General features: G+C 39.7%; 1 protein-coding gene across 1 annotated transcript in view; it reads left to right on the top strand.

Annotated features, from left to right (window-relative positions):
• Nucleotides 1-25,100, top strand: part of Vps39 (vacuolar protein sorting 39) — a 219,032-nt gene that overhangs the window by 136,110 nt on the left and 57,822 nt on the right. Inside the window, exons 12-14 of the mRNA XM_067155478.2 lie at nt 14,039-14,252; nt 14,617-14,732; nt 24,009-24,185. Coding sequence (XP_067011579.1) covers nt 14,039-14,252; nt 14,617-14,732; nt 24,009-24,185 — 507 coding nt within the window. The remainder of the gene's footprint in view (nt 1-14,038; nt 14,253-14,616; nt 14,733-24,008; nt 24,186-25,100) is intronic.

Genomic DNA, 25,100 nt, shown 5'->3' with positions numbered 1-25,100 from the left:
GACTTAATCCTGTCAATAATAGCCTTTAATGCTGCTTCGTCTTCCTGATGTTTAGCGATATCTTTAAAAAGAAAAGGGGAGTTAGTGAGAACTACATTGACAAAGACCGAACTTGTTCAGGAGAAGGAGCTGCAGGCTCTGATTGAGGATCAGATCTGCCAGGATAGAACATCCTACTGAGACTATCAGCAACAACGTTTTCAGTGCTACCAGTGTGACGAGCTTCAAATTAAAAAGCTGAATTGTGTACTGCTGAATGTGCAAGACGACCTGTTCTCCATGGCTTGGCCAGTACCCAACTCAACGCCTGATTATCTGTTTCAAGATCAAAACGGAGATGTTCAGGGTACATCCTAAATCTTTCTAAAGAGAAAACAACAATTAAGGCTTCTAATTCATAGATCGAATAGTTGCGTTCCGCAGGATTTAGACTACGGGAAGTATAAGAAATTGAATGACATCCCTCTTCCAATTCGTGAAGGAGAACACCATATATACCTGTCTATGAGGCATCGGTTTGAAGAATGAAACGTTTAGAAAAATCTGGCATAGCCAGAACAGGAGCATTACATAAGGCAGATTTCAAGTCATAGAAAGCTTCAAGTTGGGCATCGCCCCAGTCAAATTTAGCATCTTTTCTTCTCAAAGCATTTAATGGAGCAGCTCTTTCGGCAAAATTGGGGATGAATTTACAAAAGAAATTGACCATGCCAATGAACCTAGCTACAGCTTTGACATCTTTGGGGGTAGAAAAATTCTGGATAGCTGCAGTACGAGATTGATCTATAGATACACCTTTCTCAGACACAGTATGCCCTAAGGAGGACATCTGTGGTTGTGCAAAAGTAACCTTGCTAGCCTTAAGGGTTAGACCTGCTTTACAAAGTCTTTCAAGGACTTCATTAAGATGAACAAGGTGCTCTTCAAATGTTTCACTGAAATTACCAAATCGTCCAAGTAATTGTACACAAACATGAATTTAACATCTGACAAAACATTATCTAGTAACCGAGTAAGGGCAGCAGCGGCAGTACTTAAACTGAACAGCACATGCTCAAATTCATAGAGGTTCCAATCAGTGGCAAAAGCAGTGAGATGCTTGTATTCCTCAGCCAGAGGTATCTGATAATATACCTGATTCAAATCAAAAGTGGTAAAAATTTTGGCATTAGCAAACCAGGAGAAACAAAAGTGCAAATCAGGAAGGGGAACAGATTGAAGTACAGCTCTACCGTTCAGCATCCTATAATCAACGTCAGGCCTGAAACCACCCTTTGGTTTAGGGACAAGAAATATGGGAAAAGAATAAGCAGATTTAGAAGCACATATGACACCATCAGCAAGCATTTGATTGATAATAGCCTTAAGGGCTTTCATTTTGAGAGGTGGCAGCCGATATGGAGGAGAGCGAACAGGTACGTTGTCAGCAACTTCAATTTTGTACTCCAAAACATTGGTTACATTTAACTTGTTGGTAAATACATCTGGAAATTTATCGCAGAGATTCTTGAGTTGGTTGGCCTGATCATCAGGCAAATGATCAAAATCAAAAGCTTTAGGTTCACCTGTGTCTTCAGGAACAGCATTGCCGTGACAAGGGAGAATAGGGGAATGGGCTATAAATGCTTAAAATAAAAAGGATAAATAATATTATAAAAGTTACTTTGTGAAACTGGCAGTGATTGGTAAAAAGCATGATACACTCTTGGTATTATATTTCCATCACACAATGACATTAGGTCTTTCTTCTTTTTAGCTGAGACACACGGTTGTCGTTTGTAGGCAGGAGTAATTGGATTGTGTTTGAATTGACCTTCTTCCCCTTTGACGGCCCTTAATATTAATGTAATTGCTCTCTTCACACTCAAAGTCTGTCTTGTAGCATAGAGTATACTTCTGGCCCTTTACAACCTTCAACACTCTAATTTCATTCCATTTGACTGATTCTCCTTTATCATTCACTGTGTAGTTGCTACCCATTTTGTCAGTTAATTTCTTCAAGTCATGGAATTAATTGTAATTCATCTCTCTGACCTGATATTCTGTCCCTCTTTTCATGGCACATTGTACGATTCCAGTCCACTGGACCACTCCTTAAAGCTCTTTTCTTTTGCTTCTCTATGCAGGAATGCATAGAATCACCAGCATTCTGTGGATCTCCTACAATTAAATATTTGTGGGTTATGGACTGTAGGTTTGGAATGGTGTCCACTGCATACAGATACATTGTTGCCAGGAACTTATTCTGGTTCTGTGCAGGGCAATTATCACTTTAAAACATAACATCTTTACGCTCAATGGATTTGAGATACTCATAGACACAGGATGCAATTTCTATTGCTCCTTTCTTACCAGATGCTTCATTCCAAAGGTAGCAATAACCTTTTTTGTGGTTGCATTACCAAAATTGTGAAATTGTACACATTTAGTCGTCGTTTATAATAAAACACTGATAGGTCACTACATGGTGCCTGAAGGACAGACTGCAGATAAAAATCGCATACTTTAATATCGTTACCTCCAACTGCTTTTTCTAAATCAGCATTTCTCTTGGCCTCTAGTGGACATGGCAGTGGTCTATGTATGTTCTTTGAGATGGCAAATTATCGGTGTCAACATGCATCATATGTGAGTTAGAAACATTCACTTCTGCTCTTTCAATTACACTAATACACCATTTGCCAGAAGAAATGTGACAGAGTAACGATCCTCTACTTGGGAATACACGTTTGCAATCTCGACAGGACATCATTGCATCTATATCACTTCGTGGAATTTCACTCGCTACACAATCGCAACTTGCCAGTGCCTTGGTACAATACTGTCTTTCTATAGAAAGCATAATACTGTCAACACCATACAGACAATAATAATGTGCCCCACACGACGACTTACGACAATTTGTCAGTATGTACCTCTACAAATTCACAAAACCTAAAAACTGTTGTTTGTGTGTTTTGAATGGTATGGTATGACTTACAGTTACAACAATCACTGAAGTGGAGCGTATGGAAATTAATGAAACGTTCGTGCTCACCGTGTCAAAGGAGGAAATTATTGCTGCCGTCCATCATATCGCAGTGGACACTGCACCGGGCCCAGATCGCGTTTTGATCAGAGCCCTTAAAGACGACGATGTACAGGCTATCATCGCAAAAATAGCAACCAGAATGCTACAAACTGGAGAAATTCCCAAATGTCTGCGGAAAGCACGAACAATTTTACTATATAAGAAAGGCGATCCGAAGGCCTTGTCGAACTGGCGAACCATCACTATCTTTTCAGTCATTAGGAGGGTAATAGAAAGAGTACTTGACAGTTGCCTACGTGAGTACATCCACTATAATGAACACCAGCGAGGATTCTGTTCAACTGCAGGCATCATTATAAATACTTCCATTCTCGACGCATTGTTAAAATCTGCTAAACAGAGGAAAGAAGACATCATGGTAATTTTCTTGGACATTCGAAAGGCCTTTGACAATATCGGTCACAGCCACCTTCTAAAATCTCTACAGTCCGAAGGAATACCTTCAAAACTCGGGGACTTATTTTCCAACCTTCAGACCGGGAACGTCACTCAAATCGAAATGCAGAAGGGTAGAACAAAACCTATCCTCATAAAGAGAGGTGTGATGCAGGGATCTCCATTATCACCAGCACTCTGTAACCTAGCCTTAGAACATATCTTAGATGAGCTAAGCGAAGATAGTCTCTTGCGGCATTACGGGGCATCTGTCACCCGAACTACCATCTATAACCGTAATGGGCTTTGCCGATGACACCGTCATCATCGGGAAGAACAAAGAAGCTGCCTTAGATCTTACTCGACTAGCCCACAGGAGGTTCGAGGAAATTGGTCTTGATATCAATCCACAGAAGTGTACACGGATATGTGTAATCCGAGGCGAGTTGAAACAAGGGTCGCTATCCGTGGAGGAAGACTGTAGCATTGACTTAATCAGAGAAGGCAAACAAATTTGTTACCTTGGAACTACTTTCAGGGATACTCTAGTGTTCGACGAGACTGCTGTAATGAAAGACCTTCATAATAAGCTCCAACTTCTAACATCGTCGCCACTGCTTAAGGAAGACCAAAAGCTCGTACTAAATTCCTTAATCTGTCCCACCCTGATATACCCTTTCCTGACATGCAGTTTCAAGAAAATTGCACAGAAATTTTTATCCGATAGCGATAAAATGATTAAAAGTGCAACAAAGGAGATATGATATTGCAGTTGCTGACAGATACCCCAGATGGCATGATGTACACCGAAAAGAAATACAAAGGACTTGCTCTGTTTAAAACCTCGTGGGAAGTTTACCTACAATGCATTAATGCCTGCAATATCTTGCTGAAGACTAAACATCCACTTGGTGTCGCTTCGAGGGATTCTCACACGGAGAGTCGGGAATGTATAGAACGCCTAAAACTAACAAACGCTGATACCCAGAAAATAACCGCCAAGAATGGCCTGTACAATACTAAGAAGATCCATCAAGAGCTACGAGAACGTGAATTCACCTCCTGGTGTTCACTACCGCAAGAAGAACTCGGAGTACAACTTTACGAAGAGTATACACCAGCAGACTCTTGGGTGCAAGATCATACCGGACTGTCTTGTAACGAGTGGAGAGAGATGACTGCTAATGTTTCTGCGGTGCGCTGGGTGCCAGACAGATCCCTGGACAACAACCTCTGTCGGCATTGCCACGGAGAGAAAGAAACTGTTGGTCATGTCCTGGGATTCTGCACACGCACAGAGCTCGTAAGAAACACGCGGCACCACCAGATCAGATCCTTCATTGCCGAAGAACTGAGAAAGAAGGGATTCAATGTACATGAGGAGGTACACGGACTAGCCTTAACTGGTAGTTCGCAGAGAATTGACATCATAACCTTTAAAGACAACAGCTCTCAAGGATTCATATTAGATCCGACTATCAGATTCGAGCACCATATCAGTCAGCTAGAGGAGGTTAATCTAGAAAAGATCAACAAATACAAACTTACTATCCCTTACTACAAATCTAAATACCACCTTCAGGAAATTGAAGTAATAGGGGTAATGTTCGGAGTTCACGGTACCATACTTCGTCGCCACATGGAAGCGCTTCCAACTCCCAGTGAAGCTCATCCCCGAAATCGCGACACTTGTCCTCCGAGGCTCCATCAAGATCCTGAGACACCACCTCTACAGCTAATTTTGAATTGTCTTTCATTAATAGATTTGTACAGGAGGTCTTTCCAAAATAAATGGAAATTATATACAGTTTCCAATCATTTATACCTTACATAGTTTTACCATACCAGCTATGATGACAATTCATGAATTTAGATTTTTGTTGCCTAGTCTGTAGTTAACGTGGAAATATTGTTCATTCGAGTTAACTGACAATGGTAGTGTTGAAACGATTGTGTGAGAGAATCATGAAAGGAGAAAGGAGGACTCACTTTACATTAGATACCCTAATATCACAGAATCAGAAGAAAACTATAGGTGAAGGCCTACATTACCAAAAGCCCGTCAAATTGATCTACATTAACATTACATCGACTATTGTTTGTTGTGATGTGGTTCGTCTCTTCTGCTGCCAGTCATCTCCGATATATGAGATTGCTACGTCCTGAGTAAAACAGCCTGGCTGAATATTGGCGGGAAGTAGCTGGGGAGTTAGGTAACTTACTCTTTTAGCATGCCATTCCTCTGGTTCATACTGTTACGCTACACACTGGTTCATCATAAGCTTACCGGACAAAAAATTAATCACCTCTGGAAAAATCGTTACACGCATCATTTAATACCTGTGGATTCGGTTAGGAAGTGAGTCCACAAGGTTGTGCAGGTTGAGCCACTCGCTGAGGATTTGATCTGCAATTCCACCAAATCGCAGGGATGCTGATGTCTGTGTTTTACATGCTGTTCCAACATGTCCCACAGATTTTCAGTGGGGTTCAAGTCAGGTGATTTTGCAGGCTAATCGAGATACAGAGTGGGGGAGTGTTCATAAAACCAGTTAGATATGCATCCAGCCCGATCAACTTTGCTGTTGTCATCTTGAAAAATTGGGGTATCAATAGCATACTCGTGCATATGTTGACTGAAAGGCAACGCCTGATCATCGAGAATGTTTAAATAAAGATTCTGGTTCATGTTAGCGGTCACCTCAGCGAGTGGGCCCACCTACGGCTTGAACCTGACCTTGTAGACATCCAAGATTAAATGCTTTATTTGGCCTTTGGTGCACTCGATGACGTGCGTCATTGGAATACAGACCACATTACGTTCCGCCAGTCAGGTTCTGCTACGTTTGACGAGGATGCGCGGTTTTTCGTGCCTGTGTGAGCAATGGCCTCTTGTAAGGTGACCGACTCCAAATGTTCATTGCATGCAGTTCCCGTCGCAATGTTCTCTCGCTAACACGTTGAGATGAACCGCCATTCACTGACTGCAACAATTTCTGTCGGGTTTGGAAGCGAATTTGATTCACAACCCGTGAAACGCGTCTCCAGTCCCTCTCATTCTCGATCTTTTTCTGACTGCAATTCTGACGTCTTGTTTCGTGGCCACGTGTTGTACACCACTGCTTGTAGACACGCTGAACAGTCCGCTGCGAAACGCCAGCAACTTCACACACCGTATGGCCATGGGCACGATTGCCACTCTGCCACATCTTTATATCTGCCCGTGTTGACGTACACCGTGCGCTTGAAACGTCAATGTCTGACTGATCACTACTGCCTTATGCTCACGTAGAGGCGCAGTAGGGGTCCGCTGAGCTTAGTTTCATAGTTAAGAAATGTCTGCCTCCGTAGCGTAGGCCCACTGCATCGGTCGTGCTATATATCTGTGTTTTATAGTTAAGAATGTCCGCCAGCGTAATGGTTAGCACAAGTCTGAGTTCAATTCCCATCCGGTACTGCCGGAGATTTACAAATGGCAGGAAGGTTGATATGCAGTAAAAATGGTACATCTAATTACCCTCCACCTTGGGATGAGAAAACGAGTTTACTTTAGTTGAGAAATATTCACGGTTGTTGCAGGTGAGATCATTAACAAAGTGATCGTTTAATGTCTCATAAATTGCGCCAATATAGGTTTAAAATGTGATAAAAACCATCCAATCATAACAATTGTTTTACTCGCCAACGTACTTAACAAATAATAATTTTACATCCCATTTTTAATGATTTTCGGATATGCCAGATGAAAAGGACTATGTGTTAATTTTTAAAAATTGGAGACAAGAAACGTACAAAATTAAATTTTACAATAATAAAACGCATTACCGCCACAACTGTAGATATCCATAAATGTGGCAAACACTCCTATCATTAATTTTTTTCTTTCCGACGTGGAACTTTTGGCACTATCCGGCCAATAACATACCTAACCTAAACAACGCGGTCTCTCTTATCTGATTTACAGCTGTTTAGGTAAATCCTGATGTAATAAACATAGAGAACAAGCATGAAATACGGTATACTTAAAAATAACGGTCACCGAGCTCGATAGCTGCAGTCGCTTAAGTGCGGCCAGTATCCAGTATTCGGGAGATCGTGGGTTCGAACCCCACTGTCGGCAGCCCTGAAGATGGTTTTCCGTGGTTTCCCATTTTTACACCAGGCAAATGCTGGGGCTGTACCTTAATTAAGGCCACGGCCGCTTACTTCCCACTCCTAGCCCCTTCCTTTCCCATCGTCGCCATAAGACCTACCTGTGTTGGTGCGACGTAAAGCAAATAACATTAAAAATAAGGGTCTGGCTTTCATAAGCCGCAATTATCACAAGAATGCTTCCAGTCACTGTGTCTTACATTCGGAAATACAACTCATATTATAGGCTAGTTATCAGCTGGTGGTTTGGCACGCTCTACAGCACGGCTTTATTCGGAAGGAGTGGCTTCTGCTACACATTCAACTGGGAATATCGCAGACCATTTCCAGAAACCATTTAGGAATAGATTCACTCTGTTTTTGGGTTCTATAGTCGGGGACGAAACAATTTTTAAAAAATGCTCTCGAATGCTTTCGATTGCAGTGCAAGGCTAACGAGAAGACAGTGAAGATGACGTCATTTGGAATGACAACACGCTGGTAGCAGGGAAGTTGGCGCAAAACGATCATTCAAATGATAGCAATGATCGGGTTTACTCAGGTTTACTGTGTGCTAGGTCTACTGCTCAAGTGACAGAGAAAAATGTCTGGCCATTATGTTATTTTGTATCAGTATTGCGTAATATGAACCCTTTTCTCCACGTGGTCGAGTATGACGTAAGACGAATCTTCGCAGCGAGTTTTTACGACCGTATGCCCTTCCTGACGTCATCTTCATCAGAGGAATGATGAAACGAATGACTTGATATGAGTAACTAAAACTGACTATATTTGCTTTATAAATGTAGGCCTAAAAGTTGTGTTCACTATTTATTGTCTTTTTACATTTAGAAATACTGCCTTCCAATGAAAATAGCCAGCATAACTCAAATACATTGATAAGTTTTTTAAAGAATAGTGTAGAATGTTCACGTGTACAATTTGTAGCTCTTTATAGCCTAGAGGTCATGTGTTCACTGCACAAAATTTGATGTCAAAATCAAATCAAAATCTCTTTATTTGCAAATGAGGTGTCTACCTCGGTGGCAAATGGTACACTAAAATACATTATTGTCAAGCACTAAATATTAAATTAACAAGAGAAGAAAATTTTTCCTATAATACAATATTATACAATTTACGCTAACAATGTTTTCTATTAAACACACAGCTCATCCTTAATAAATTTATATTGTTTACAAAATTCTAATTATAATATCTCCTGTACTACTTACAAATATAGTCACCTGATATACAGTATGTGGAATTGCTTCAAATGATACTATAAAACTGGTATAACATTAATATTTACATTGCATTTATTTATTTACTTTTTTTTTTACCCGTTCTGGATCCTAAGTAGCATAACGACCTGCTGTGTCTTAACCAGAGCCCCTTTTGCCACCACTTTTCAGAGTTCCTGAAGGGCCTTCACAGCTACCGTACTGGTCCCAGGGCCCTCGAAGTCCCCACTGTACTTCACCCCTACAGGCAGTCCCCTACTTTGGCTGTCCAAACTCCTTAGACCAGGGGATGGAATTAATTTATTCACACACATTTTTTTATTTACAATAACCTGCACCGGTCGAATGCCCTCTAACACTTCATTTATTTTCTCTGTTGCTGTTTATTCTCTTCTTGAATATCTGTACAGATTTTGGAAAAGGATCAAACACTACCCCTGGTAAACTGTTCCACTCCTTCACACCCTTCCCAATGAATGAAAATTTACCCCAATCGCTTCTGCTAAAATTCCTTCTAATTTTATATTTGTGGTCAGTCCTGCCGATATAATTATTTTCCAACTGAAGCCTCTCACGGATATCTCCCCATGCTTCTTCTCCTGTATAGGCTCTATATAATCCTGTAAGTCTAGTTTTCTCCCTTCTCTTCCTTAAAGTTTCCCACCCAAGTTCCTTTAACATTTCTGATACACTACTCTTTCTCCTGAAATCCCCTGTTACAAATCTTGCTGCTTTCCTCTGCACACTATCTATTTCTTTTATTAGGTATTCTTGGTGAGGATCCCAAACACTGTTTGCATATTCCAATAATGGACGAACCATACTCAAGTAACTTTTTTCTTTTAATTCTTTGTTGCATCCTTTAAGTAGCCTCATTATGACATGTAATGATCTGTATGCTTTCCCAACAATGTCATCAATATGACCCTTCCAGTGCAAATTACTTTCAAATCTCACACCTAAGTATTTGCTCTTGCCATCTTTTGGGATAACTACCTCATCCAAAGTATATTCAAATTCAGTTTTAAAGCTCCTGTTTGTAAAAGTTGTAACAGTAGATTTGCCTCCATTAACCTTCATATTATTTTCTTCAACCCATTGTTGGATACTTTCAAGGTCCCTTTGTAATTCTGAACAATCCTCAATGTTGTTTATTTCTCTATAAACAATTATGTCATCTGCTTACAATCTTATTTTTGATGTTATATTGTTCCCTAAATCATTTGCGTATATTAAGAAAAGTAACGGACCGATTATACTACCCTGTGCAATTCCCTTCCAAACTTTCTCTTCCTGCGATACATTATTTCCTACTTTGACTTTCTGAACCCTTGAATTTAGAAATGCTTTTATCCAACTTGTAACCCTTACGTCCAATCCTATTCCCTCCAATTTCTTTAATAATATTCCATGTTCCACTCTATCAAAGGCTTTGGAAAGATCTATGGCTATGCAATCTAACTGACCTCCTGAATCCAACTGATCTGATATGTCCTGCTGAAATCCCACCAGTTGTGCCTCACAAGAAAATTTCTTTCTAAATCCATACTGGCTCCTCATGAACCAATTTTTATCATCACATATCCCTCTGATGTACTTCGATATTAAACTCTCCAGAATTTTACAAACTATACTGGTCAGGCTGATTGGTCTGTAGTTCTCTGGTTTCCTTTTATCACCCTTTCCTTTATAAATTGGTATTATTATAGATTCCTTCCATTCCTTTGGTATTACACTATTATTTATGACATAGTCAAAGAGAAATTTTAAATAAGGCACTATGTACCACCCCATTGTCTTTAATACCTCCCCAGTAATTTGATCACTTCCTGCAGCTTTTCCTTGCTGAAGCAGTTGGATTTCTCTGAAAATATCTTTGTTTGTGAATGAGAAGCTTCTTGTTTCCCTCTGTCTCTCTCCCTCTCTATCTTCTGTTTCGGTTTCCAACTCTTGACAATCATCTACTGAATCTCTAAATTCCCTACTAAATAGGTTTGCTTTCTCAGTATCTGTTAAATAGTGTTCACCCCCTTCTCCCACCATTGTAGGAATTTGGACTCCTTTTCCTTTTTGATTCCTGATATATGAATACAGCTTTTTCCATTTCCCTTTGTGGTCATTACCCTCTTGAAGTATGCCATTCATATAATTCTCTTTTGCTTCCTTTTTCACTCTATTAAGTTCCCTCATTAGCTGTTTTCTAGTTTCTCTACTCTCCCTACCCTCTTCGATTTTCCTGTTTACTATTCTACATTTTCTTTTTAATTTTCTTATTTCCCTTGTATAATAAACAGGGTCTGAGGTCATTTTACCCTTCTTAACAGGTACAAATCTCTTCTCTCCTTCCCAAATAATTCTTTTAAATTTAGCCCAAAGTGTATCCACGTTACTCCCTTCACTTATCCAACAACTGAATTGTGATTTAAGGTAAGTCCCAAATTCATCAACTTTAGTTTTTCTGTACAATTTCTTGTCTTGTGTAACCCTCTTATTAAGCCTTTTTGGTACGAGTCCTACATCCATTATTACAGCCTTATGGTCTCCTATTCCTTCAATTACCTCAGTTTTATCAACAATTTCCCATGGTTTAACCAAGAATACATCTTAGTAAGTTATTGAGACGAGTCGGTTCTTGTACTACTTGTGTAAATCCTCCCTCCCAAATTAACGTATTTGCCAGTTTCTGTTCATGGGCTTCACTTGCAGCTCCTTTCCATTCAACTTCAGGCAAATTTTGATCTCCCCCAATTATTACCATATCATTATTATTGTTTTTATGAGTATAATCTATTATTTTTTCAAAGATTTCCATGTCTCTTTCCTCTCTTCCAGGCCTGTATGTTCCTATAATTCCCACCTCCTTCATATTATCACAAACTAATTTTATCCCTAATATTTCATCCCTTTCATCGGTAAACCATTCATGTGAACAGTAAGTTTCCTTCACCAGAATAAACACCCCCCCCCCCCCTCCCTTTTTATCTCCTCGGTCTCTACGATAGACTGTGTACCCTTCTGGAAATACTTCTCTATTACCCACCCCTTCTTTCAACCACGATTCCACTCCTATCACCACATCAGTCTCATAAGATTCCATCAATGTACCTAATTTTAATTGTTTATTTACTACACTTTGACAGTTTACCAAGAGCAATCTCAGACCCCCTTCCTCCCTAAAACTTGACTGTTGCAATTGGGTAACCTGAAATTCCTTACTATCCTGAGTTTCTTTTTCTAGTTGACTGAGCCAGCTTGAAGTACAGCTGGCTCTTTCTACTAGTTTTCCTGGTCAGTATTATAACTCAAGGGAGTTGCCTGTTTTACAGTACATATCTTAAGATTAATAAAATCTAGAATAATATTTGCTATCTTTCGTTTACCTGAATTGTTTGGATGGAGGCCATGTTTTGTATAACAGTATCTCTCAAAACTGCTGCATTCAATAACCTGAGTATTCCGAAAATGTTTACAAATTTTAACAATATCTGTATTGACTTTGTCCACTTCAATGTTCACACACGAGTCTCTACTCAAATCATGCCTGTGGGGCACGTTCACTACAAAAACGTTAGTGTGGGTCAGCTTCCCTAGTGTATGTTTAAGTTGTGATCTTACATTCTTGGCGTCGTCGCGAGCTACGTCGTTCGTCCCACCGATGATAAGCACTGCATCGCCGCTCCCGAAGTTCCTAGTTGCTGCTTCTACGTTTTCCACAACACTGCTGATAGAAGCTCCTGGATATATTTCTCCGGTTGCTGCTATATTCTCGTCGTTAATCACTCCCGCAATTCCCCTTCTTTGGCTATCACCAAACACAGCTACCTTCGCTGATTTAGGCCTAACTGGGTCTTGAATCTGAATTCTAGGCCTAAATTTTAAACTCGGCACGGCAACGGATCGCGATGATTTGGTTTCACGCGCGCGATCACTTTCTTCCAGGATTAAATTATTTAGGGCAGAAAACCTATTTCTAATGTTTATTTCCGGAAATTCAGTTGTAGATTTCTTCTTAGCCGGCCATCCGCGAACTACTTGACACCACGTGCTCGAGTTTGTTACTTGTACCGGTATATCACTCGAAGAATGGTCAGTCCCAAATTCTAGCGATCGCAGTCTTTCTTTTAATTCTTGATTTTCAACTTTAAGAGTCTCATTGTCCTTTTTTAGAATGTTTATAATTTCTAATGCACTTTTATATTCCTCATCGACTGTTTTCGGTGCTTCGTCAACGCCGTCCCCAACAACAACATTCCGAACACACTGCTCACAAATCCAGTCAACATTTTCATTAGTTTTTACGTCTCTAGGGCAATTTCCGCACTTATAATGCCACCATCGATCACATGAATCACACAACATTCCATTTTTCACTAATTTTCGACATTTTCCGCACTTTTCGTCACATTTTACGGTTAATTTACTCGGAGAATAAAACACTACGTCGTCATTACCGGGCGCCATTTTGAAAGAAAGAAAAGTGGGAAAAGGGGGGTGCAATATGCGAGCAAATACAGTATTTCATTTCAAAGAGAATGCCTTATTCCATTTTAATACATTTTGATCTAATTTTAATTTGTTTTATAAGAAAATAAGGTATTGCTAATTACCTAGTTCCATTGATCATTATCTTCATCTTTTTTATTCTAGTCAGTTGATAAATTTTAATTATCATGACATTTTGTTTCATCTTGTAGCATTAGGCGCTGATGACCTAAATGTTAGGCCTGTTTAAACAACAAGCATAATCACCATCCAAGTGGATGCTTCAGAAAGTGCTTAATGCATAAGACTCAGTGTCTCTTTCTTATGGTGGTTTTATACAAAAATTCCATTACAGTGAAATATCAGTGGGAATAACAGAGCCAGTAGAGTGCTATGGATATCATTCCATTGATGATCTTTTACAGCAATAATGCGGGCCGCAGAGAACAAGGAAGCAAGCCCACTTATGTGCCTCAGAATCTGCAGACAAAAATCTCGTCGTTATTGTCCCGTCGACTGCAGCTACTATTTAACAATTAATATTCATCAGTATGATAGATATCGTACAGCAACTGGCATACAATTGTATTTGAATCAGGAGTGGCTTAAATTTCCTATTTTTTTGATCTGGTCATTCAGTTCTTTGTACATTTTACGTGAAGGAAAAAATGATTATTAAAATTAAGTTTAACAACTCTTGATTTTGTTGTTTAAGGAACATGTTGTTAATGTCTGGAAAGATACCAACCCCATTTTCCACAACGCTTTGGTGCATCAGTATCGAGAACGAAGTCAGCAGCTGCTGTCCCCTACGGCAACACCCTCGGAACACGAAGAGGGACAGAAGATGCGCTGCAAACTTCTTGGCTTCTTGCAGCAGTCCAGCCATTACACGCCCGAGACTGTTCTGGTTCACTTCCCATATGATTGTGAGTTTCATTCCCTCGTAAAACTTTGAACTTAGCATTCACTTGAAACATGATCTGTTGGCTGTGTAGACGTTGGTGCAGCCAAAGGAAATTCTTTTGTTTTTGGAAAAGATTAATTTGGATGTTGATTGTGATAGTGGTGAAAATGATGCAGGGGATGTTGGCATGGTATGTAATTATCCCACCCTAACCACGTGGCCAATTCGCTCATGAAGTGATTGTGCCGTTCACATGGTCCAGGGTGTGTCGAATACTAATTTGACTCTAGAATCCCCCGAATTAAAGTATTTGAACTTTTTGTGAACAAGAATATTTGAACAAATGTTGCAGATGAAACAAACAGAATATGTTCTGTTCCCTGTAGGTCTGTTCGAGGAGAGAGCCATAGTCCTGGGGAAGTTGGGACGTCACGAACAAGCCTTGTCCATATACGTGAGCATTCTTGGAGATGTGTCTCGTGCAATCGACTACTGTGATAAGGTAAGTGCCGGGTGGAGTGGCTAACCAGCCCTCCTGCCATTCCTACGATTTCTGGTAGTACCAGGAATCGATACCTAAGACGCTTGTTCAGTATCTTTACATTGTCGAGAGTAAATGTTCCTTTCAGTATGCATCAACGTTTCATAACAATTTAGTTTTAAAGAAAAAGAAAGGGATCCCTGCATAGTCTATATGTTACTCATATTCCAAAAGCTGTCATTTTGATCCGTGTGCTGCACGCGGTATTCAGACCGAAACTTGTGCGAACGTTGCATATAATAATTCTACTCTTATAGCATTTAAAAATGCATGAAAGATTAATGAATTCATTTCATCAAACAAATTGGTATTTAGCATATTTTCAACCAACTCTTAGTAAAAGTAAACATCCACGGCAAATACTTGCTGGTAAGAGAGTGGACCAAGCTGGCAGGGGCAGAAAGGAATGGAGGTTTTTCATATCAAGACTAGCCAATTCCTGTCTGCTCAAGCTTTACATTCCCATCACACTGTGGAGAGCCAGGCTTATGGCACGCAATTTAGCGATAGAAATTGTTTACCACCACCTCCCCTATCCTGCCAACCATCAATCTGATGTTGAAACGCTTTCTCGCCAACGAGATTTGAAGTGGCTAACCACGGTGTCGGACCATATATACCGTAAAGATGAATACATGTAGTAAAAAACTAGGAACACATGAGGAGAAGAAAAGCAACCCAATGAATCAATATAACTAACAGAAGGGAAGAAACATAAATCAAGTTGTGTTTTATTATATGTTCGTGCTTTTGAACTACCATGGAGTACGTGGGCTCCTCCTGAATGTAGGGCTGTTCAGCACATCACTCGCACACAAGTGCTTACGCAGAATATGTCCAGAGTTTATTTTAAATTATATTTCAATCATTTTATTATCCTTTCTATGTATTGAAAAGTCATACACTTAATAATAATAATAATAATAATAATAATAATAATAATAATAATAATAATAATAATAATAATACTTGGTTGTCCCTTTCCATTTCTTATTTGAATTAGAATACTGTTTATTGATAGAGAGTCACATCAAAACATCTATATACTGTGTGTCATTCACAGTGATATTGAGAAAACAAGGAGGTATGTCTTCTTTACAAGAAAACTACAATGAACCTCTCATGACCACAACCTTTTAAAAGAGAAATATATTTCCATCACCATCGCGACGAGACGTTCTTCCTGTCATAAATTAAGAACTAAACGAGGTAAGGTCTTGAAGTTTGCCTGTTTTATCATTCACATTTAAATCAAACTTATCAACATTGAGCCGAAATATTTCTGTACCAGCAGTGAAAAAATTACAAACATAATGAAGATGAAATGGGAGTTATGACTTGATAGTTTCCATCCAATGAAGATTTTTGACGTAACGTTGAATTATATATAACATTTTCTTACGCAGTTACTTTTTAACATTATTTTTGTTAACAGCATTAGATGCGGCTTGAAATTCTGTACATAACTCGATATGCATCTGTTTCAACCGATAACATTTAGATTTATATACCGGTACAGATAACCAGTAAAAGCGATCATGAGTTGGAACGAGTGTATACGTGCGGTATAGTAATACAATGATTATACCATGTTTATTAGTAAGAAAAATATGCAACGCTTATACAGGGTTTATTCAATGTATAACTATACAAATGTTAAGCAATTGTACAAGGACTTTTTATTAGTAAGACTGTAGATGCATTACAATAAACTTGGACCTTTTTTTTTAATTTCAGCTGCCGTCTACCACCGAAGAATGGTTAACCATTTCTCAAGGATTCAACCAAGTTTGAAATTTCCCGCATTGTGTGGGAGCACTTGACGGGAAACGTGTAACGTTACAAGTGCCAATTAAAAGTGGGAATGACTTTTACGACTACAAATCTCAATTCAGTATCGTGTTGCTTGTTTTGGTGGATGCTGACTACAATTTTCTGTACGTCGACGTTGGTTGTCAAGGCAGAATTTCAGACGGGGGTGTTTTAAGAAATTGTGACATTTATAAGAAAATAGAAAATGGTGAGCTAAATCTTCCAAAGCCGTCCACATTTGAAGATTTAAATATAAATCTTCCTTTTTCTTGGCAGATTCAGCCTTCTCTTTAAATGATAATTTATTGAAGCCATATTCCGGGATTCACCCAAAGGGATCATTAAAGGGAATTTTTAATTATAGATTAAGTCGAGCGTGTAGAGTAGTGGAAAATTGGTTTGGGATATTATCAGGCGTGTTTCGCGTTCTACGGAAACCTTTGCTTGTGGAACCTGAGAAAGCTCAGATCATTGTATTAGTGACAGTTTGCCTACATATTTTTTTTAAGAAAAAGTGCTACTCAAGAAATTGTTATACCCCTCCTGCAAGTTTCGATAGTGAAATAGAAGGAGAAATGATGTGTCAAACAATCAGCGTTCACTTCTACCCATTAAAACATTGCCGCACAAAGTAAAGCGAGCACAGAACAAATAAGATAACATTTGGCAGATTATTTTTGTTCATCTGGATGTGTTAGCTGGCAAGAAAAATATGTCTGATATGTATTGATAGCCGTTTCCTATTTGTCGTTGCGAAAGTACTAAGTTAGCATAGTGTACGTATTGTTGTAAATCAAGGGTATATTTCTTCTGTTGCAATCAATTCCTCATTTACTTCACTTGTAAACTTGAAGACTTGTGAGCCACGTTTAAAATGTAAATTAAGGATAATTTTTAAAAAACTTGCACCGAGTGTTCCACGTGGTTCAGTTTTCTCGTCAAGGAATGCCATCACACTGAACGCAAACCATTTGTATTTGTAAGCTCCGTCCTGTCCTGAAACAATATTAATGTGATGAAGCAAATGTTCGGGTAGTTTAGTTTTATTTAGTTATTTATTCTGTTTAACACAGCTGCAGTACTTACCCGATCCAGTCCTGTTGCTTCTTTTCATTCTTGCCTTTTTCCTCCCGTAGGAACCCTTGAGGCTTTCAATTTGCTTGCGGCACTCATCTTTTGGAAATTGCACGAGGGCAGCAATTTCACTCCAAGCATCATCCTTTTTTAAGGTATTGCAATAGAACTCGTCCTTGAGGTTCCATGGAACGGGATATTTGTGGTAGTACCCCAGGAGGATACGAGAATTATCCTGGAACAATTCAATTTCAAGTTGAAATTATCTTTTACGCTCTTCCTTCACTTCACTTGCACGAGCGAGATCGCATATGTACAGCAGAAGCAGTCGGCTCATACTGTTCGGGCTACCCCACTCGTCATCAACCGTCCACACTGAGCACGAACAGAGCACGTGCTCACTTTGAGGTACCGGCAACATTTGGATTGGGCTGAGGCATGCGGACCCATTCGGTTCGCCCGGTACTCATCTGAGCAAAAGTGGGCGAATGCTCAAGTGTGTACGCGGCTTTACCATGACCAACAAATTACTTTTCGCTAGAAATGTATCTTGCTTGGTGCAGGCTTTAGACAGTGCCTGGCAGCAATTCCTTACTGTTACAGAACAGGTTTTATCCAGTCAAGATTTAAAATTGCCCAAAATGAATTAACTTCAGTGAATGGCTTCTAAAACTTAAAAACGGAGAACTCAGCCACATGGCACTGTTGAGATTCTTCAAAACAGTATTTCAGAAAATATTGTACAAGATCCACTTGGTTCATCTTTTCGTCCAAGTCAGAGTTTAATTTTTTCCAGAGTAGCAATATTTTTGCCCACGAAACGAACAAGTTAACATCACAACCGATAGGTTCTGAATAGTTTGATGGGCGACCAAAGAATGGACATTGTCATTGACTCCACAATGTTTAATGAAGTTAATAAAGCTGCTTTGTGTAGTCAAACGAGATTGAATTTACAGAATCTAGACAAAAATATCGTTCATGCAGAATTTCAGACGGCCTTAGCTTCAGGAAAAAGTGCTTTAATCCAAGAATAGATGTAGCACCTGTATACCATTCGTTCTTAAATGGAGGCGTTTTCCTCTAAATTTAGCCTTGTCTGTCACAATGAGTAAGACACCAGGGGATATATCTCCCCACTCCACTGTCTTGGACAGTTGTATGTAGCTTTCCCAAGAGTATGCAGATCCATAGACGTCAAAGTACAACTCCGAGCTACAACTGCACTCAATACAATACCTGTTTTGATTCCATTTCAATGTAGCATAAAACATGGAAAGTGGTTTATTCATAAGATACGTTAATTTAGAATTTCCAATTACTTTATAGATTGTAATTTGGACTGTGGAAGAAAGGCTTACATACTAGTGTCTCATAAAACATTGATTTTATAAGGTACAACTGCTACGACCTTCCTTTTTCAAGAATTCCGCTCAGTCCGATTACCTTGGACTTACCTCTTCCTGTCTAATACAGTAAAACCTCATTAATTCAAAGTCGTCTGGACGCAAAAATCGGATTTCGAATTACGTGATTTCGAATTAACAGCCAAATCGAAATTCAGAAATGCCAACCCTCACGGCGTTGCAAAGTATTCTAAGACTGCATGCATTTGACCTTGATTCACGGTTTAAACTTTTCAAATGCCATGGAAAAAGAAAAAACATTTCCAAAATGTATCCATCCAACAAGGTGTATTTACAGTATTCAGATAATGCACTTGGATAACTCACCAGCAAACAGAATCTTTTGCAATTTATTCATTGTATTACTGTACTGTATGCATTTTAAATGCCTCGTACTTGTACGGAAAGTACCCAGTGTCCTTAAAACGTTGTGGCTTATCGAACTTTCCAGTGACGGAGGGAGAAATTCTCTCGCTTCCGTCTGCATTACAACACAGTAAAGTGACTATCCTTGTACGATTTCCTGCCATGGCACTTGTCCATGGCCGCCTTGTCTCGTAATTTAGAAATGGCAACTCTTGCCGCATCATGAAGTATTCTCTAAGACTCATTAATGCATGCAATCACCTTGATTCTCAGTTTAAACCTTTCAAATGCCATGGAAAACACTATTTCCAAAATGTATCCAACAAGGTGCATTTACATTAATCAAATACAGTAGAAGTCCGTTATAGCAAGAATTCACAACGGCGAAAAATTTACTCGCTATAGCGGATTGTCATTATATCATATTTTTTGTAAAAGTCGGGAAAACCCCCATACACATTAAAATCAGTATGAAATGGTAATCAGTTTGTTCAAAGCTTGCGTTTTCACGGATAATATCCACACTACGGCTTACTTGTTTGTTGTTCTTCGAAATCCGATACTACGTGAAAGTGTTTAATTTCATGCTGAAAAATATATATTACCGTATTTCTCCGAATCCAAGACGACCCCCACTTTTTCCTTCAAAAAATGTTAATCGCACTTAAAAAGTGCTTTGTAAAACTACATGAATGTTTTTCTTATACAGAACTCATTTTTAGACTATTTGTTGACGTCGAACATTGGCTTTAGTTATGCCGTATTTTTTTGCAGCTGTACAATTATGCTTTATTTCAGCAGGTTTAATAGCCATTAACTTAAATTTGGCATCATTATATCGAAAGGAACTTGTTGAAAATTTGCCGGCATTACACATTTTACGCGTCTCTACGATACGACGATCCATCAGGAAAATATTCTTGCTTGCTCTAAAACTGTTACTTTCACTCAGCGACAGATATAACTGGCTGCCGCTACACGCATGTCTTGCTTGGCGGATTCGGCCAACTTCAGCAGCTAGCGATGTATAAGTCTTAATTGCAGACTTTGAAAGTCGACGAACGAGTTTATTGCGCCACGATATGGCAATTCTTCCCTTGCATTTTTGTGCACATACCTCACAATGTCATCTTTGGCTTCTTTACAGCGTCCTTGTTGTGGGCCAGTGTATCCATTTTTTGTGCAGTACGCATTTTTAAGCTATCTTTGTCTTCACGATAACGCCGAATATTGGCTTTAGTTAGGTCTATGCCATATTTTCTTGCGACTGCACAATTATTATACATTTCTGAGTGTTTAATAGCCATTAACTTAAAATTGGCATCAACACCCATTGAAAATTTGGCGGCAATACCTGTTCCATGTATCTTTACAATACGACGATCCATCACGAAAATATTCCTGCTGTCTATAAAACTTTATTTTACTAAGCATCAGGTACAGCAGATGCGTTATAACTATGCCACTGAGTAGCCATGGCCTTTCTAAGAATTCAAAGGCCCGCATGTTTTGATGCCATTCTGCAGATTTGAGAAACGTTTTTGTAGAGGATAATAGAATATCATTTTCTCCTCGCTATTTCCCGAGATCCAGTGACGTTACACAGAGGCACTGTACAACCAGTCACCGCGGCTAGCGATCTATGATAAAGAGGCGGTCGTTTATTGTCAACGAGTTTTGTGTGCGCACGCATGGGGTGGAAAAAGAACAGCGTGGTTACTGCGGTAGTTGCCAGTGGTGTTCATTACTATCAGGCCGTGAATGCAAAACGACCCTTGATTTTTCACATGAGATTCTGAGAAAAACGTAGTCTTGGATTCGGAGAAATACGGTATCACTCCAGAGACTTCTGTGGCAAACATTACATTTTCTTCTTCAAATGGCATCACCTAACCCAACCGTATATGTATCATGAAAACCTATTAGAAATGCATGTAGAGAAATTATAACCTCCTCGCTAAAAATTGACGTGGGAATGGCTTTCCGAAATTTAAATAGACGCTAGAAAATATAAACTATCCTCTGAAATCAGTGATGTACCCTGCCATATCTTGAGGTGGATTACATTCTTAATTTCAGTATACCTATGGTATACCAGAGATCGTTTGCTTCAGTCTTTATTTTTAACGAGTTAACTGCTATCGGCCACGTTATTTACGCATTTATTACGAAAACGTGTTATCCTCTTTCATTTCGACGGGTATTACTAATCGACTCCAATATCGCCTTCGAGCTTGCAAATGCACTGTACCGTACCGAAGATGATCGATCACATTTTGTGGCAAACTTTTCAGTTTTGTTATTGAAATGAAATGGCGTATGGCTTTTAGTACCGGGAGCGTCCGAGGACAAGTTTGGCTCGCCAGGTGCAAGTCTTTTGATTTGACGCCCGTAGGCGACCTGCACGTTGTGACGAGGATGAGATGATGATGAACACGACACGACACATACACCCAGCCCCTGTGCCAGCGAAATTAACCAATTATGGTTAAACTTTCTGGCGCTGCCGGGAATCGAACCCAGGACCCCTGTGACCAAAGACCAGCAGGCTAACCATTTAGCCATGGAGCCGGACATTTTTGTTATTCAAATAGTCACCTATCCTAACTTATCTGTACTGTATGTATGATGAAAACATACTTCAAGCGCCAGTAGAGAAATTAAAACCTTCTCGCTATAAATGTACATGATAATAGCCTTTCCGTAATTTAACGGATGTGAGAAAATATAAACTAACCTCATAATCAATGACGCACTCTGCTACATCTTGAGGTGTAGGCCTATCTCATTCTTACTTAATTGCGGTATTTAGCATTAAAATTAAGCAATCGTTTATTCAGCATTTATCTTTGAGTTAACAATGGTTATCAGCCACGTTATTTACGCATTTATTACAAAAACATGTTCTAGTCTTTCATTTTCATTTTCCTTGCGGAAGAGCAGTCGACGGGTATTACTAATCGACTCCGAATGTCGACGAGATAGCTGGTGAGCATAGCGAGGAAACAATACATACCGAAAGTGATCAATCGCATGCAGTATAATGACTGGGTGCATACATATCGGCAACAGAAAAACGAGCGCGCATAATCGCTCGTAATAACGGATGTGTCGGGAGATAGGGCTCTTGCTGTAACCAGAGGATAATACACAGTTTAATATAGGAATTTTGAAGGGACGGACAAAAGTTATCATTATAATGGGGTTCTTGTTATATACCGTACTCGCTACAGCGGACTTCTACTGTAATGCACTTGCATAAAACATTGGCAAACATAACCTCATGCAACAAAAGGAAAAAAATCAAAGATGAGGACAAATTATGCTGGCTTTCCTGTTCAAATGCTTTATTTTTGGATTACTGTACCTTGTACTTGCACGGAAAGTGCCCGACGCCGTTAAAACATCGTAGCTTATCGAACTTTCATATGGCAAGGGAAGGAAGTCTCTCGCTTCCGTGTGCATTGCAACACAGTACAGTGACCCCCAACCATGTACGATTTCCCGGCTGGCACTTCTCTCCTTTAAAACCATAAGTCCGTTTGGGCTCAGCATTTAAAAAAGTGCAGTTTCATCGCCACTGTCCAATTCGTTGGCCGAACGGTCAGCGTACTGGCCTTCGGTTCAGAGAGTCACGGGTTCGATTCCCGGCCGGGTTGGGGATTTTAACCTTCATTGGTTCATTCCAGTGGCCCGGGGACTGGATGTTTTTGCTGTCCCTCACATTCCTGCCACTCTCACACCACACACAACACTATCCTCCACCACAATAACACGCAGTTACCTACACGTGGCAGATGCCGCCCACCCTCATAGGAGGGTCTGCCTTACAAGGGCTGCCCTCGGCTATAAATAGCCACACGAAATTATTATTATTATTATTATTATTATTATTATTATTATTATTATTATTATTATCGCCACTGACAATATTTTTTTGGTGCGTATGGATTGATTATATGAGCCACACTTTTTTATAACTGTCTGCATCGTCAGAGTTCGCGGATTATGTTTCTTCGCACACTGCCTGCTACGTGATATTGTGGCGTTCCTTAAAACGCTGAATACAGAAGAATTATAATTTCACTCGAACTTAGCACATATGAAGCACACTGTAGACACACTGAAGTGAGTGAAAGTGCGGAAAGCTACTCCTGCACGTTCTGGAAGACGCGTTTGTTCATGACGTGTAGAAATTTTGAATTTAAATTACCCTCTAAAATACTATTTTTGTAAAATGTAAAGGCAGTATTGAATTAAAAGTCTGAATTTTGGTAATGGGACTGACATTGTTCTTCGAATTACAGATTATCCGTATTTTTAATTAAACAATTTAAATAATATGCAAAACCGTACCTGATGTTTCCGGGAACGAGAGCTGTTTCGAATCAGGCGAGTTTTTGAATTAATGGATTTCGAATTATCGAGGTTCTACTGTATCAGAAGATTTGTTCAAATTGTACTCCACTATTGTCGTGCTTTGTTAACAGATCTCTGAGTGCTATGTTCTGATCTCGTGGAGGACTGGCCGATAAGTGTCGAGCACTGTCACACTGTAATCAAACTACTTTGTTAACAGGTGTACGAGCAGAAGTCTGAGGGCTGTGACGAGGTTTATGTAATTCTGATCAAAATGCTCATCAATCCTCCGGATAACTGGCTGATGGGTGTCCAGCCTCCTCCTACAGTTCAGCCTGACTTGGAGACTGCATTGAAGTTGTTTGAAGAGCATGCCACAAAAATACATCCTGTCAAGGTGAGTGCAGCTTCAGACACTTGGGATGTATGTCAATCCTACTATGGATGACATGACTTATTTTTACTACTCGATAGCTGCAGCCAGTGTCCAGTAATCGGGAGATAGTGGGTTTGAACCCCAATGTTGGCAGCCCTGAAGATGGTTTTACGTGGTTTCCCATTTTCACACCAGACAAATGCTGGGGCTAAACCTTCGTTAAGGTCACAGCCGCTTCCTCCCAACTCCTAGCCCCTTCCTGTCCCATCGTCGCCATAAGACCTATCTCTGTCTGTGCGACATAAAGCAACCTGTAGAAAAAAAATGAAACTACCTTTGCCTTGATCAAAAGGAGCTTGGGTTCAGACTCTGATCTGGCTTAATCACTGTAATGGAGCTAAGTTTCACTGTTTCATTTCACAGCTTAATCACTGTAGAGGAGCTAGGTTTCACTGTCTCATTACACAACTTAATCACTGTGGTGGAGCTAGGCTTCACCATCTAATTACACAACTTAATCACTGTAGTGGAGCTAGGCTTCACCATCTCATTACACAACTTAATTACTGTAGTGGAGCTGGACTTCACTGTCTCATTACACAACTTATTCACTGTAGTGGAGCTAGGCTTTAACGTCTCATTACACAGCTTAATCACTGTAATAGAGCTAGGCTTCACCATCTCATTACACAACTTAATCACTGTAGTGGAGCTAGACTTCACCGTCTCATTACACAGCTTAATCACTGTAGTGGAGATAGGTTTCACCGTCTCATTACACAACTTAATCACTGTAGTGGAGCTAGGCTTCACTGTCTCACTACACAGCTTAATCACTGTAGTGGAGCTAGGCTTCACTGTCTCATTACACAGCTTAATCACCGTAGTGGAGCTAGACTTCACCATCTCATTACACAGCTTAATCACTGTAGTGGA

The sequence above is a fragment of the Anabrus simplex genome, chromosome 11 (genome assembly GCF_040414725.1).
Source record: "Anabrus simplex isolate iqAnaSimp1 chromosome 11, ASM4041472v1, whole genome shotgun sequence".
NCBI lineage: Eukaryota > Metazoa > Arthropoda > Insecta > Orthoptera > Tettigoniidae > Anabrus > Anabrus simplex.
Note: the sequence above shows the minus strand (reverse complement) of the source record. Positions and strands in the feature narration are given on the sequence as shown.